The sequence below is a fragment of the Aegilops tauschii genome, chromosome 3, assembly GCF_002575655.3.
Source record: "Aegilops tauschii subsp. strangulata cultivar AL8/78 chromosome 3, Aet v6.0, whole genome shotgun sequence".
Taxonomy (NCBI): domain Eukaryota; kingdom Viridiplantae; phylum Streptophyta; class Magnoliopsida; order Poales; family Poaceae; genus Aegilops; species Aegilops tauschii.
In genome coordinates this window covers 572234868-572252248 of record NC_053037.3, presented here as the reverse complement: position 1 = coordinate 572252248, position 17381 = coordinate 572234868, and the positions used below count along the sequence as shown (strand labels likewise).

General features: G+C 44.7%; 1 protein-coding gene and 1 pseudogene across 1 annotated transcript; one reads left to right on the top strand and one right to left on the bottom strand.

The window, feature by feature from the left end:
* Nucleotides 1-8881: 8881 nt before the first annotated feature.
* Nucleotides 8882-10467, bottom strand: LOC109754058 (uncharacterized; annotated as a pseudogene).
* Nucleotides 10468-14701: 4234 nt separating this feature from the next.
* LOC109754059 (F-box/LRR-repeat protein At2g43260-like) lies at nt 14702-16859 on the top strand. The gene is made up of 2 exons (XM_073495635.1): nt 14702-15701; nt 16822-16859. Exons 1-2 carry the CDS (start codon nt 14702-14704, stop codon nt 16857-16859), a joined length of 1038 nt encoding a protein of 345 aa, XP_073351736.1.
* Nucleotides 16860-17381: the final 522 nt, after the last annotated feature.

Here is a 17381-nt window from a genome sequence, read left to right as displayed (position 1 = left end):
TTTGTTTTCTTTCTTCTCTTTTTTATTTTATTTCTTGGCTGTGTGCATCCCTGATGTTTTTGGACATCTTGTTGGTGCAGAGGCCGGGTGTATTTGGTATCATCGCGATATTAATATATTCCCTTTATCGAAAAAAAGAAAAAAACACCACCTCAATCTTATGCATGGATACCAGGACCACATTACACTTTCAAACTAGTTAGTGTGCGAACTTTTCTTTTGCGAGGGAGTTAGTGTGCGAACTTTTTTTTTTAGAAAACTTCCAATCTATTCATCTTCAATCATGGCTATACAACGAACACCAGAAATAATAAAAGTTACATCTAGGTCCGTAGACCACCTAGCGACGACTACAAGCACTAAAGCGAGCCGAAGGCGCGCCACCGTCATCGCCCCTCCCTCGTCGGAGCCGGGCAAAACTTGTTGTAGTAGACAGTCGGGAAGTTGTCGTGCTAAGGCCCCATAGGACCAGCGCAGCAGAATAGCAACCGCCGACGATGAAGAGTAGCATAGATCGGAAGGATTCAACCTGAAGAAACACAAACATAGATGAACTACGACCAGATCCGAGCAAATCCACCAAGGATAGATCTGTCGGAGACACACCTCCACACGCCCACCGACAATGCTAGACACATCACCGGAATGGGGGCTAGGCGGGAAAGACCTTATTCCATCTTCACGGAGCCGCCGCCGTCTCGTCTTCCTGAGAAGGACACAAACCCTAACAAAACTTGAAGAAACATCTAAAAACGGAGCCCTCCCGCCGGCAAAGGCCGGGATCCACCGCGCCGCCATGGCCCTAAGGCCACCGGAGACGAGATGGACCGGCGGCGGCACCGACGGGAGGCAAAGGAATACTAAACTTTTCTTGGGGAGGAGGCTTTGCTGGTCCGAAATTGAGTTAGTGTGCGAACTTGATAGTGAAAAACACCTGTTCACTTTGTTACAGAAGCCTCGACGTATCTCTTAATTTCTCCATCATAGGGATGAAATTACCAAAAAGAACGTAGAATGAAAAACACTTGTTCACTTTGTTACAGAAGCCTCGACGTATCTCTTTTAGACCTTTATATCAATTTTACTATTTAAACCCACTAAGTTTGTGGTTACTGAACTGCGTTGAAATGCACTTATTTTCTAATCTGTGGCGGAAAATCAGCAACAAAAGTGTAAAAAGAGAAGGATGACGGCAGGCAGAAAAACATTTATTGGACGAATAAGTGATCCACTGCGATGCCAAATGCAGCCTAGGTAGATCCTTAGTACCGAGCTCGTGCCATACCGAGCTCACTGGACCAGTGCATCTACCTAAACATACTAACCTCCCTGAATCAGTCCATCTACCTCCAGTTATGTACTACCATTATATAGCTCCGAAAAAGGTGTGCGATATGACACTATATTCTCCATTTACTAAGGAGCATTATATAGACCGTAGATTCTCTCAAAGTTTTAACACAACAACCAGCTAAATTAAGCAAAGCATCAAATCAAATTAAGCAATGAAAAGATAAGCAAAACTCCTTTAATATTGCTCAGGATGCTCATCTCTTACAAAGCATCCATTCCTGTCATATAACAACAACAGGTAAAACCATTGTTTTAAATAGCGGCAGTCCTCTAAATCAACAATAGCGGCGCTATCGCGGAGCTATAGCCCACTATTGTCTATTCAAGACGTTGGGTAAAACTGAAAGATCATGCCGTTAATATGTTCGACGACCTTTCCAAAATCAGTAGCTGCACTGCACGCGCTATATGAACACTAGCTTAATACCTCAATTTTGAGGCTGAGATAACACGTAACTGCACGTACGCACCAGCCACTGTGTGTGCTATGACACAGAAGTCCGACAAAAACGTGTGTGCTATGACACAATATACTCCAATTTACCGAGCAACGTTATATATATACCGTGGATTCTCTCTCACGGCTTTAGCACAACAGCCAGCAAGATTAAGCAAAGCATCAAATTAGTTAAGCAGCGACAACAAGATAACAAGAATAAGCTCTTTTAATATTGCTCAGGATGCTTATCTCTTACAGAGCATCCTTTCTACTGTTTTCATGACAAAAAGAGGTACAACTGAAAGATCATGACCGTTAATATGTTTGATGACCTTTCCAAAATTATGTAGCTGCACTGCAGTGCTCGCTCCGAAGATCACCACCGCCCGCTGCGACGCCAGATTCGTCACTCTGTCCACCATCGCTGATCGAGCAAATTGGTGGCTAGCTTAGCTGTAGGCTATTGTTTCTTTGGGCTTTGTGTCCGATCGATCTGATCAGCTCACTTCACTTGAACTTGGTGTAAGCTGTTGTTTCTTGGAGTTGGATGATAGTGATGACCCAGCGTGCTTATTTATAGATGACCGCGGCGGGTAAAGAGGAGGGAGTGGTCGGCGCAGGATTGCATGCTTAATTGAAGTGCAAGGGAATCGCTATGAGATGTGGCTAATCGGGTAGAATATATGTTCTCTGTCTAAAGGTTCTATTCTACCACCTTTTGTAATCTTTGCTTTTGGGGAGGGGCCAAAATCATACAGTTAGCTATGGACAGTAGAGTTGCTAACCATTGATATTTTTTAATAGTCTCGAGTAAGATAAACAAGAATCAAGATTCGAGACAGGTTGACCTTTTGTTTTCAGTATCACACATAGAAAAATGGTGTAGAATCAAGATTCGAGATAGGCTGAACTTTCGTGGTATCGACTGAATCGATGCTTCAGCTGATGATTCAACAGGTCCTTGATAAGCTAGGTTTGGATACACTCTAATCAGCTGCTTTTGCCATTTGTGCATCAGAAGGAATACCAATTGTGTGGAGTTGTGGACACGATGCATCACATCTAAACCCCTTTATCTAATGGATATCACAAAATTAAGTACAGAACTAGCTACAGATCACACCTAACTATCTCCCTTAGAACTACTAGTAGTGAACTAGTGATGATGGATGGATTGGGCAATATTTTTTTGGGAAAAAATAAAAGGTCTAATGTGAAAGATAGATATCACAACAAACATTCAACATGCTCACCTTGTTGTATCGTTTGAGCCATCCCTCCTGAACACAAATGAAGCTTCCTTGCCACAACTTGCAGTTTCAGTCATTTCTGTTCCAGTTGCTTCTCCTCATTTCTACTTACATATTTTCTCAAGTATTTTTCACACGACTGATCGCCATGATAAAATCTTCATTACCGACAAGTCTTCATATTGGCAATATCTTATAAACACTGCAGTCAAGCTTAGAAGTCATACCCAGTGAAGATATTACAAAGGTCAAACACAGGGCAAAGGCAGAGCTCCTTCTGTTTCAGCTAAAAAAAGTGCTCATTATTGACAAGTCTTCATATATGCAATATCTTATACACACTGCAGTCAAGCTGAGAAGATTCAGTGCAGTTCAGGTGGATATCTCGCAATACACTTATGTAAACTTCACGTTCTTCTAATCAAATGACAAAGGTTATTAAGATCAATCTTAGATGACTACAACACCTAGTGTTCTACGGATGCGAGTCTGCGACATGAACTCTACACATTTGCATTGCTAAGCTCAGTATCTGCTAATAAAGTTGGTAACCAGTACATGCAAGAATCTACTATATTTTGTATTCCGGCAAATAGCAGATAGAGTTGCACACATTGTTTCGACAGTCATGACAAATTCTATGCATGCAGACATGTTTCAAACCAAGGAGAGGAATTAAACATAGTGAAATAGCATACATTAGTCAGAGGAGATCCACTCAAACCCATCCACGGAATTTTGATTTCTCATCAATTTCTGTTACCTCGATAAGCTATGTAATATGGGATAGTCCTTTCAACAAATAGGGGCACAAACTTCCCAAAAAAGACCGCCAACCTTATGCATGGATAAAAGGATTACATTACACAGAGTCAAACTTAGCTAGTGTTCGAACTTGATAGTGAAAACACATTTTCACTTTGTAACAGAAGCCTTGAGATATCTCTTAACTCCGTGATAGGGGTGAGATTACCGAAAGAACATAGAATAAAAAGGTTAATTTTGACCTACCATATCTTTTAGACCATTATATCAACTACTATCTAAACACACTCAGTTTGTGGTTAATGAATTGCGTTGCAATGTACTTATTTTGTAATCAGCGATGGAAAATTAGCAACAAAAGTATTAAAAAAGAGTTAAACAAATAGCACCTAATCAAACTCCGCCTATGTTGTCTCAATATGGAGATGAAACACAAAAGTTTTTCATTGGGGTGTAACCCTCTTAGCGACGCGGCACATCGAGACCCGGGTGTGGTGTCAAATGGGCAAGGGTCAGGCCGTCACCACCCCCTCCCCCCCCCCCCCCCCCCCCCCCCCGCCCCGGTGGCGCGCCGTATCTTGATCTGGATACAGTGGCAAGTGAGTGAGGATCGGGGCATCGCATCCTTAGTGACGCGCTACATCTACGCCCAGCTGTAGTGGAAAATGAGCAAGGGTCTTCGCATTTGATTCAACGAGTGCGAATGGTATGGAAGCTAGCCGGGCCTAGGAGGATCCGCTTAGGTGGCTGGAATGTAGGGTCCCTGACAGGTAAGCTTCGGGAGCTAGTGGATGCAACGGTAAGGAGAGGTGTTGATAACCTTTGCGTCCAAGAAACTAAATGTAGGGGACAGAAGGTGAAGGATACCGGCTTCAAGCTATGGTACATAGGGGCGGCTGCAAACAGAAATTGCGTAGGCATCTTGATCAACAAGAGTTCTGGGAAGGCCTAGAGGACATGGTTAGGAGTGTTCCAATTGGCGAGAAGCTCTTCATAGGAGGAGACCTCGATCGCCACGTGGGTATTTGATATTTTTTAATATTTGCTATGGCAAGGAGAGCGGCTGATCTTTGATATTTTTAAATAGTGTCTCGAATAAGTAAAGATGAAGAAGAATCAAGATTCTTGACAAGCTGAACTTTTGTTGTTAGTATCACACATAGAAAAATGATGCCAAGAATCTTCGAGATCATAGGCTTAACTTCTGTGGTATCAACTAAATCAGTGCTTCAGCTGATGATTTAACAGGTCCTGATAAGCTAGGTTTAGATCCACTCTAATTTCTAGTTTTTTGCCATTTGTGCGTGAGAAGGAATACTGGTTGTGTAGAGTTGTGGACATGATGCATCACATCTAAAACCCCTCCATTTAATGGATGCCACAAATTAAGTAGAAAACTAGCTCCAGATCACACCTAACGATCTCCCCTAGAACTACTAGTAGTGAACTGGTGATGATGGATGGATTGTACTTTTTTTGCAAAAAAATAAGTAAGTTTTATTGTGGAAGATGGATATCACAACTAACACTCAACATGCTCACCTTGTTGTATCGTTTGAGCCTTCCCTTCTGAACACAAATGAAGTTTCCTTGCCACAGGTTGTACTTCCAGTCATTTCTGTTCCAGTTGCTGCTCCTCATTTCTACTTACCTGTCTTCCAAAGGTTTTTTTACACCACTGGTCGCTGTGATAAATTCCTTATCTTCAATGCAAAGGCAGAGCTCCTTCTGTTTTGGCCCAAAAGAAAAAAAACTTCATTACTAACAAGTCTTCATATATGCATTAACTTATACACACTGCAGTCAAGCTTAGAAGATTCAGTGCAGTTCGGGTGGATATCTTGCAATACACTTCTGTAAACTTCACACCTTCTTTTAATGAAATGACAAAAGTTATTAAGATCAATCTGACATGACTGCAACACCTGGTGTCCTTCTGTTTTGGCCCAAAAGAAAAAAAACTTCATTACTAACAAGTCTTCATATATGCATTAACTTATACACACTGCAGTCAAGCTTAGAAGATTCAGTGCAGTTCGGGTGGATATCTTGCAATACACTTCTGTAAACTTCACACCTTCTTTTAATGAAATGACAAAAGTTATTAAGATCAATCTGACATGACTGCAACACCTGGTGTTCTACGGCTGTGAGTCTGTGACATGAACACTACACATTTGCATTGCTAAGCTCAGTATCTGCTAATCAGGTTGGTAACCATTACATGCAAGAATCTATTGTATTTTGCATCGGGGATATAGCATATAGAATTGCACACATTGTTTCGACAGTCATGACAGATTCTATGAATGCTAACGTTATTCAAACCAAGGAGAGAAATTAAACAAGTGAAATAGCATACATTAGTCAGAGTCCAATCAAACCCATCCAGATAATTTTGATTTCTCATCAATTTCCATTACCTCGTCAGCAACATACCTTCCTATTTAGGATGCGATGATAAGCTATGTCATGAGGGATAGTGTTTCAACAAATAGGGGTACAAACTTCCCAAAAAAGACCGCCGATCCTATGCGTGGATACCAGGATTACATTGCACTGAAACTAGCTAGTGTGCGAACTTGATAGTGAAAAACACCTTTTCACTTTGTTACAGAAGTCTTGACATATCTCTTAATTTCTCGTGATAGGGATGAGATTACCGAAAAGAACCTAGAATGAAAAGAAGGTTAATCTTGACCTACCATATCTTTTAGACCTTTATATCAACTACTCCTTCTGTCTCATAATATAAGAGCGTTTTTGACACTACACTAGTGTCAAAAACGCTCTTATATTATGGGACGGAGGGAGTACTATCTAAACCCACTCAGTTTAAGGTTACTGAATGGCATTGCAATCTACAGTACTAATTTGTTAATCTGCGACCGAAATTAGCAACAAAAGTATACAAAATAAAGGGTTACACAAATAACACCGAATCAGTGTGTCTGTACTTAGGATGACGCATGCCTGTTCGATGCCAAGACTTCTGTAACAAAGTGAATGGCGTTGCAATCTACAGTACTAATTTGTTAATCTGTGATGGAAATTAGCAACAAATGTATCTAAACCCGCTCAGTTTGTGGTTTCTGAATTGTGTTGCATGTACTTATTTTGTAATCTGCGATGGAAAATTAGCAACAAAAGTATACAAGAAAAGGGTTAAACAAAGAGCAGCCAATCGGTGTGTCTGTACTTATGACGACAGCATGTATTTGGAGTTTCCGTGGGGTTTGTAAAGCGACATGGAGGTCACCCTGGCCCATGAAGTCCATAGTAAAGATGGAAATTTCATATTTCGCGAAAACGGAAAGTTCCGTTTCCATGTCTGTTCCGCCGGAAAACAACGTTCCGTTTTGTTTCCATTTCCGCGTAAAAAATTCCATTTTTGTTTTCATTTTGCAAATTTCCATTTCCATATTTTCTCTCCATTTTCGTTTTTCCTCCGGAAAAGCGGAAAGTTTTCACTCCATTTTCGTCCCTAACCGTTAATATGTTTGATGAGCTTTCCAAAACTATGTAGCTGCACTGCACACACTATATGATCACTAGCTTGGCTCGATTTTGAGGCTGCGATCACACATAACTGCACACACGCATCAGCCACTGCTGTCCTTGACTTTAGAGCCAGAGAGCGCCAGCCTGGCTGAGGAGCGGCACGAGCTGGCCGCCAAGGTGCAGTGTCATGACCATGCCAGCAAACGCCCTCTCCACGTTCTTCCCCCAGGGGTCCTTTGTCAGCTTGTGCACCGTCCAGCTCACGCCCAGCTCCGCGAAGAGCGCGTCTTCACCGTGTGGCACATGAAGCGGTTGCTCACCCCAAAGATCACCACCGCGCGCTGCGACGCCAGCTTCGTCACCCTGTCGGCCAAGCTGATCGAGCCAATTGGTGGCTAACTGTAGGATGTTGTTTCTTGGGGCTTTGCGGTCGATCATCTGATCAGTTCAGTTCACCTGAGCTATATGTAGGCTGTTGTTTCTTGGTGTTTTATGATGCTGATGACCCAACGGTGCTTATTTATAGATGTGTCTGATTGGGTAGAATATATGTTCTCTGTTGGAAGGTTCTATTCTACCACCTTTTGTATCTTTGCTTTTGGGAGGGGCCAAAATCATAGTTAGCTATGGCCAGAAGAGTGGCTAATCTCTGATAACATTTTTAATGATGTGCTCAATAAGTACTTTTTTAAGAAGAATCGAGATTAAAGACAGGCAGAAGTTTAGCTACTAGTATCATATCTACGGAAAAAAGGATGGTGGTACCGAATGAAATCGCTGCTTCAGCTGATGATTCATCAAGTTCCTGATAAGCTAGATTTGGATTCTTTTTTCTGGACACCATTGGGAATTTGGGATAAAACTCCATCTAATGAATTCTAGCACCTCGTGTAATCTTTGCTTTTGTGAGGGAGCAAAGTGATACAGTTAGCTATAGTCAGGAGTGTGGCTAATCTTTGATATTTTTTTGTAATGATGCCTCGAATGCGTAAAAATGAAGAAGAGTCAGGATTCGAGATAGGCTGAACTTTAGTTATTACTATCATATATAGAAAAATGGATGGTGCTATCAATCAAATCAATGCTTCAGTTGATTATTACTCAGGTTTCTGATAAGCTAGGACTGGATGCACTCTAATTTACTGTTTTGCCATTTGTCCGTGACGAGGAATACCATTGTTGTGGAGTTTGTGGACACCAAGCATCACTTTTTTTTTCTGGCTGCCATTGGGATAAAACTTCATCTAATGGCATCTATCAAATTTTCCCTTAGAACTAATAGTAGTGAACTAGTGATGATGGGTGGATTATAGCTTGTAGACAAGTCAGTTTTAATAAAAATGGGCATCACAACACATGCACACCGTCTTATTGCTTGAGCCATCCCTGTCAAGAATACAAAAGAAACTTCCTTGCCAAAAGCTATATTTTCAGTTATTTCTCTTCCATTTTCTGCTTGTCATTTTTATTTGGCCACCATTCAAAGTTTTTCTACGCAACTGATCATTACCAGAAAGCAATCATATATGGAATATCTTATACAAACTACTGTCAGCTTAGAAGATCAGTGCAGTTTTGCTGGATATATTTCAATAAACCTCTGCAAACTTCAGGTTTTTTAACTGAAATGAAACACATGTTCTTAAGACCCAACATACATGACTGCAATATCTATTGTCTTTAGGAAGAGAAATAACTCAAAGTACATACCTCTCTATTGCAGAACTCATACTCAGTTTAGATAGTACAACGATCAAACACAGGGGGATCATTCTTCACGTCTCATGTTCCGCGCTGGGAAGATAGGCGGCCAGATCATCATAACAGGAGAGACACGTACGTGGCCAGCAGCCGCACGTTTATACCCACATTCATCTGCCCCCCTCTGATAGACCTTCTCAACCACCCTGCTCCTCAGATGAACATAAAAGAGAGCGCCACTTGCTGGATGATTCAGGAACACAAAGTCAGCATTGTCCCCGACCGCGACAACATCAAGGCAAACATCATGAGGAGCCCAACTGTCCTCTGCACGAGGTGTGCATGCCTCAGCCTCACGGACACAAAATGTGTCCAGCAGCAGCCAGCCTGCACCATTGTCATCGTCCAACATCGAATGGAGCCACACACTGAGCTGAAACCCATCTGCACTGACAAGATAGAGCCCAGAATCCTCCGCACATGAGAGCATATAGTTGCCCCGCACTCCAACTGGTAGCTCTAGGGTGAAAAGGCTCCTGGTGGCTAAATCTAGACACAAGGTGTACCCTAAGTTGGTCACCATGAAGACTTTGCCATGGATGGGTGGTAGCATTTCATGGAAGACGGTGTCATCCGGGAGCTGTATCTCTGTCGAGCCCCTGGCAGGGACGCCAGACCTGGCAGATCCAAGTACGCACACCTCCGCATACACTTTTGGCCAGTCCTTCCACAGATTCACCAAGGTGATGCCGTCGCGGCCCCCTTCCTCGGGTAGGAACATCTCAGTGAATCCTGTTTGAGTGCCCTGCACCCATCGGTCACGGTGGGGCCGGATCTGTGGGAGGACGGTTGAAGACTCCCCGGCGAGAAGCGGCACCACGAGGGGGTGATCGAATCTGCCGGCGTGGAAGACCTCGATGATGAGGCGGCCATTCCGGCAGTGCTTGATGCGCGGGCATCTGCGGGCGAAGGCGGCATCGCAGGAGGAGGTCGCGCGGCGTATGGGGGCGGAAGAGGCACAAAACGATACCGGCCGGGGTAGCCGACGCAGGCGCCGAGGAGGCAGGGCGGGTTGCGCTCGCGGAAGCGGCGGAGGAAGGCCGGGTCGGAAGCGTGGTGGAGCCACCGCTTGGAGACGAGGGCGGCGTGGACGAGGCAGGTGGGAAAGCCGAGGTGGAGAAGGATCTCGCGCAGGAGGTTGTCATCGCCGAGAACCGCCGCCACCGCTGATGCGAGCGCAGCAGCCGCCGTCGGCCGTCGATCTCCGTCCATAGTTTTGGGATTTTCCGGTGGGAGGGGTTTGGAGGGGTTTCGGTGGGAGCGGAGCAGGAAATATTTAGGCAGAATGGACACGCCGGCTGAATCGAACGTTTCCTTCCTCGTTCTTCCTGATCCGTTTTCCATCGTTGGATTATACAGGACACTAGTAACGGGTGGTTTGTACCCTCGCGTCATGCCTTGCGTCATTTTCGCCTCATACGTGCATCTCATGCTTGTTACTGTTGGATTACGACACTAATAACGATTGGATTGTGCCTCGCGTCATCCCTTATGTCATTTTCGCCTCACACGGCACACGCACATCCCAAGTTCTCAACCTCTTGCACGAGCAAGCACCAACACCCTCGAGCAGGTCGCAGTAGGACCCTGTGACGTCGTCGCGCATTAGGACCTTAGGGTGCCGTTGCGCAGAAGGTCTTCCCCATTGTCGCCATGTTTGCATCACCGTAAAAAGGGAATCGCTAGCCACCAGTCCACCTCTACAGTCGCATCATCGTCGCCTGCCCTGGCCGCGCGCACTGCCGACTGCGCTTGTAGCACCAGTCACTCCTATTGTAGCACTTGTCGTTGTCGTCGCAGCACTGGCACACGCCATAGCCAGGTCTTCGGTTGTAGCAGGGTCGCCGCGGGTTGCAGCTTCCGCCGACACATGTCGTGGCACGGGCCGACACCGATTACAACCTTTTCCACCTCTAGTCCTGACACAGGTCACCGATGTTTACAGTCTGCTATGGCCAGTTGCAGCTTTCGCTGCAGGCGTAACACAACCGATGCCGGTTGCAGCTTTTTCCACCACTAGTCATGACATAGGTCGAAGCAGGTTGCAACCATTGTAGCACATGCGCACACTAGTTCTCGCACAAAGGACGCCGATTCCAGCATTGCCATGTCAGGTTTCCTGGTTCCAACACCCCCGGTGTGTCGGTCGCAACATTTGGTGTCGTCTGTTGAAGCTGCGTGTGTCGGCGCTCGCAGCCTCGATGCTGACTGTCATCACGGCTAGAAGCACACGTCGTCGTTGGTCACAGCTCCCGTCGCACCGCGGGTGGTGGTCGTCGTAGCATCTGGTGGTCACTTTCGTAGCACCGCCTAGCAGTAGCAACAACAACAAAAACAAGTGGCAATTTTTGGTGCGATGTGACCCGACGGCACAACATGGGAGTGTGTTGGCCTTTGTCCCAGCAACGAGAAAACAAACATGTGTGTTAGGGAATAAGAAGAGAATTGCCGCCACAGTCAGAAAACGAAGTGGTAGGGACCATCTATGCTAGCTAGAACACACGAAAAAAGAAAGAGAGGGCTAGAATATGGGGATTTGGGGGGAAGAAAGAAGAACTAGCGAAGTCATCACGAGAAATTCGGGAAACGAGTCAATGAGATGAGAAAGAGGGGGTGACAGCCACGGGACTCACGTGCAACATAGGAGGAGCTGACCCAGATCAACATACCACAATAAGCCCACGGTCTAGAGAGACATAATACACCATGGTAAACCTTAACTTCCTCACGGCACAGGAGGAGCCCATAGCCTGGCACTTTTGGAAGATTCTACCACGACCTAGTATAGTCCACCTAACATTTCGCCAGTGCCTAACTGCCTATAAGACACGAGTTTTGACCGCTTAAGGTCTTGCACTCCTTTTAACCCTAGCTTTCTATGGATTTTCTTGTCCTACGGTGATCCCACGGGAATCCACCATAACCGATCTAGGATGCTAGCAATTAGTGGCGGATCAACCGTACCTGCACCATAGACAGGTGCCCAGGCTTTGTGGCGGCATCCCAAGAACGTCTTACCTACGAGCAACCAACAACCCAAATTGCATTCTGACTAAAGAAGATGATGTTAGTCAGATGCTCGGGGCGATTTTCCTTGCTTGGCCATGCCTCTCTGTCGGCCCCTCTGTTAGGCTTTTCACATCACTAGGGCTATATCTCGTTTATGGCGAGATGTAGCCTTGCCTAGCCTTTGGCGATGGGTGTGCCCTCAACTTAGTGGGCCAAGCCAATAAACAGGTTCTTGGAAGGTTTCCATAGCTTTTTATGGACCTGTTTCAGAATTTTTCCATGATTTTTTCTTTTTCTGTTTTCGCGTGTCACTTTTCAGTTTTCTAAGTTTTTTCCCCAAATACATGTCTACTTTTAATACAAGTTGCATATTTTTGGTATACATGTGAAATCTTTTTTTTGAGACATGTTGAAACTTTTCCAAATACATGTTTGAACAATTTTTCGAATACATGTTAAACATTTTTCAAATACACTTTAGACATTCAATGGTATAGACATTTCTTAAATTACACAAACAGTTTTTACGTTGTATATACATTCTTTTAAATAACGAAAAGATTTTTGAAACGTGTGAATACTTGTTTAGTGTTATGGACATTTTTCTGAATGGTATGAACCATTTTTCTTAAACCCCACCATCATTTTTTTACATTGTGTATACAGTTTTTTGATGTGATGAACATTTTTTGAAATGTGTGAACAATTTTTTTGAAATGTCAAATACATTATTTTTGAATGGTAAGATTTTCAAAAAAATAACAGAACCATGTTTTTGAGTAAAACTTTATTTTGCTACTCTAGCTTTTGCCCATTAAGCTTATGCCACTCACTTTTGCCCCTCTTATCTTTTGATAGTGTATCACAAAGGCCATTTTTGTGGCAAAAGTAATATGTATTCATTTCACTTTTGCTATTCTTAACTTTTGACAATGTATAATAATTTGTCACTCTGAAAATTTTGCTTTTGTCATAGAATGGCAATTGTGATATATTGTCAAAAGCTAAGAGGGACAAAAGTAAAATATCTAGTTTTAGAGTGGAATAGGCAAAGTGGACAAACACTAGAGTGACAAAAGTAAAGTTTTCCCTTTTTTTGAAGCGCGTGAACAATTTTTAAATATCACAAACATTTTTTAATGGTACGCACATTTTTTAAATGGTACAAACATTTTTAAAAAGGTAAGAAAAGAAGGGGAATAAAGAAGAAACAAAACAGATGAACTGAACTAGCGTTTGCAGCAACTAATGGGCCGCCCCACTACGACATCGCTAGAGGCAAACATTCGCTGCACCAAGACAAAGCCGTGCCCTAGCAACAATCGCTTATGGGCTTGGGCCTCGGTACCCAGGCTCCGAGTTCTACCTAGCCCCACCACTACTATAGGACTAAAGAGGAGGAGCTAGTTCCACCTCTACTATAGCACTAAAATGACCATTAAAAAACCACTATAACAAAAAAAAAAATGCTTGGAGAGCTACATTGCTAGCGCGCTGGCATACTTGTCTTTGTCAAGACAACACTCACAGTGATGTCGATTTTTGCGATGGTGTCAATGGGTCTTCGTACAAGATAATTGCTGAAATAGAGATGCTTTTACTAATTATTCTTGTTATGAAAGGGAAAAAGATGCAGAGGGAGTCCATTAGTTAGCATCATGAGATATGATGTCTTCCCAGAAAAATATGAGAAATGTGTGGCTGCTCTCGGGTGCACCTACACCCAGGTGAATAGTAAAATCAAAACAAATACAAAGCAAAATCAAAAAATTCTGAATTTTTGGGAAATCAAACTTGATCAAATATTTAAGGTACTTGCAAAATTTCGGTCACAAATATCGCCATTTGGGGAGGCCTCACCAAAAAACAAAATCAATGCTTAGATTCGAGCAGCCCGCGCACCTACGCTGATATGATTCTCGCTTGGAGTGTATACGTACCAGCGCCGTCCACGACCGATGCATGGTATATCGTGGCCGTGGCCGGTCTGATTCGTTCAACGGCAATTGTTTCATCTTTGGTGAGCCATCTTGGAGGTCCGCAAAGCTGCATATCAACGATGGAGCCGCGTCGAGCTTGGGTGAGGAGGTGATCCGTCATTCATTTCTTCGGTGGCTGCTGTGGTGGTGCCGGAGGCAGGTGACGGGTGTTTGTGTTAAGCTTAGATATGTTCTGCTATCTTTTCAGTTTTGTCATGTCAGTCCTTACGTGACTTGTACTTTCTTTATGATATATAAATGAGTCATGTATTACCATGACAAAAAAAAAGCTAATTCATCGATGATGGATCCCTTGGAGGCTTGGACACAGGTACACCACGTTTGAAACACATACGCGACCGGGCGGGCAGGCAGACGCGCTCTCTCTTCCCATACGAATAACGCGGACGCGTTGGCCCTGGACCGGATCCTATCCTTCTTCAACTTTCCGTCCGAGGGGAAAACGGGCTATATACAGCAGCGGGTTTGTTGGATCGTATCTCATAACAGCAGAGCATGCATATTCCTTGAAAGAGGAAGAAGACCTAGCTACATCCGCCGCCGTCACAACGCCTGCTTTGCATCTAGGACGGATCGAGAGCTCTCAACCGGCGACCGTGGCCAAGGCCGCACAGGCAGGAGCTATGGCTCCCCTCCGTGCCCTCCCCGAGGAGATGGTGATATGGGAGATCCTCGTCCGCCTGCCTCCCAAAGCCCTCCTCCGCTGCCGCACCGTCTGCCGTGCCTGGCGCAGCATAACCTCCACCCGCGACTTCCTCCTCGCCCACCATGTCCACCAGCCCGCCCTCCTCCTTCTCGACGACTGCACCAACTATGAAAAAGGCATCTCCGACTCGCTAAACATCATCTGCTTCGACCATCGGGCAGGGGTGGCCACCCCCGACCAGCTCCAGCCCATCGCCCGACTTACTGCCCAAACCTCCTTTCATCTAGATGCCGCCTTGATGAGGGTCGACTGCGGAAGCGACAACATCTCCTACTATCATCCGGTTGTCTCCTGCGATGGCCTCCTCGTCCTCTGCGTCGAGGACAGCGGCTTCTTCATCTGCAATCCGGCAACTCGCCAGTATGCTCGCCTCCCGCTCCCTTTGGGTCATGCGTGGTGGCTCCTGGGAATGTACCCTCACCCTTCTACTGACGAGTACAGACTATTGCTCTACTCATACAAGCGTATCACAGAAGATGAGCGTCAAGATGCGTGCCACGTCTTGGCATTGGGCTCCGGCCATCCACCGAGGCATATTGGGTTGCCAAATGCGATTACGCTGGGATTAGACGACCCGCATGTGCTATTCCGTGGTAGCCTGCATTGGTGCACATCTGATTATGACGGAGAATGCAAAACGATAGGGGTGTTCGACACCAGATCTGAATTGTTCCGGGAGATGCGTACTCCCGTTGTTGCTTGCTGCGTTGACCTGTTTGAAATGGACGACATGTTTGGCGTGGCCATCCTTGATTGTGAGAAAATCATTGATATATGGGTGTTGCAAGATTATGAAAGGGAGATATGGGTCTTAAATCACCGGATTGAATTGCCGTTTGCGGAGATCAGGGTGCAGTGCGATAAGTATGATACATACATTCGGTCGTCGTTTTATGTGTCTGTCATGCCAGGGGATGGTGAGTTGCTTGTGTTGGTCAAATTTGCCGATTGGCTATTTCGGGTTGGCACGGATGGCAAGTTGGTCGCCACTTTACATCGCAAAGGATTAGATCGTACTTATTTTCAGCTTAAACAATCTCTTGTTTCGCATACCTTCTTTCATGCACTAGAGGATTATGCTATGAATGCTCCACCTTTTATCTGAAGGTTGTCGTACCCTCAAGAGCTGCAATATGTATGAATTGGATCCACTATAAGCTACCAGCTTGTTTGTTGATGCATAAATTTTTTAATCACGAAGCTATGCCTGATATATAGCTACGCTTGTGTTGATATCCTTCCATGCTGAAGAAAGTCACTAATGTGCATGTGATTTTAAGATTATCAAAAGTCATTTTGATGCGAGTTTGAAATATGTGCTAACTGTTTGATCCACGTGATGTTTCTTTTTTCCTGGACTGAAGAATTATACTGTTCTTTTATCTATTGGCCTTTTTAGTACTTGCTACTTAATTAGCAATCCAAGCGTGTTGTTTCCTCTCTCTAAGCTTGTTCTAGCTGACTAATAAATGTGTGGCAGTTTATCCTCCTAATTTGTTTTCTGGTGAGTTTTACCTGATGTTTAGAAGAGGCTGTTGCTAGCTAGTTCACTTGAGCTAGCTGAAGCTGTTGTCAGCTAGTTCACTTGAGCTAGCTAGCTAGAGGCTCTTGTTTGCTTGAGCTAAGCTTCCTTGCCACAAGTTGTAGGTTCAGCTATTTCTGTTCCAGTTGCTGCTCCTCTTTTTTACTTGCCTCTCTTTCAATGTTTGGTTTACACTAGTGATTGCTACCAGAAAAATCTTCATCACTAGCAATTCTTCACCTAGGGAATATCTTATACGCATTGCAGTCGAATCTTAGAAGATCCAGTGCAGTCCGGCTGGATATCTGGCAACGCAGTGTCAGGTTCTTTTGTTGAAATGAACAGAGGCTCTTAAGGTCAAACTTACATGACTGAAACGCGTGCATTCTACAACTGTGAGTCTGTTAAGACACAATTTGCACTACTAAGCTTAGTATCTAGAAGTATTAATCAATTTGGTAGCCTAGTGTGTTTTGCATTAGCCTTTTGTGATGTGTTCCTTCCAAATGTTCCAGCAGCTATAGATGGCGACGGCACGACTTGTGAGCAATGATATTGCATTCCATGTCAGTGCCACCGGACTGAAGGAGAGGCGCTGGAGTTAACAGGATGGTTGAGAACAGGCTCACCGATCCAGTCAAACAGAGCCGGTGATTCAGGCCTGATCACAGCAGACCTTAAGATATGATGATGATTTAGGTCGTTAGCTCTCCTCTAATAACCAAGATTATTACGCCTCTCTTGACAAGAAGAAGTACAACTGAAATAACAAGAGGGTGGCATGCACTGTATTTATACCATCACTAGGTTTTTAGGTTGTGATCAGGGCGCGGGCTTTCCAAGGACTACAGGGCGCGGGCTTGGCGGAGGAGCGGCACTAGCTGGCCCTTGAGGTGCAGCGACATGATCGTGTCTCTGGCTGACCATACCGGCCAGTGCCCTCTCGACCTCCTCGCCCTGGGGGTCCTTGTCCAGCTCGTGCACCGTCGTCGAGCTCACGCCCAGGTCTGCAAATAGCGCTTCATCGTGTTTAACATGCAGCAGTTGCTCACCCCGAAGATCACCACGGTGCCCT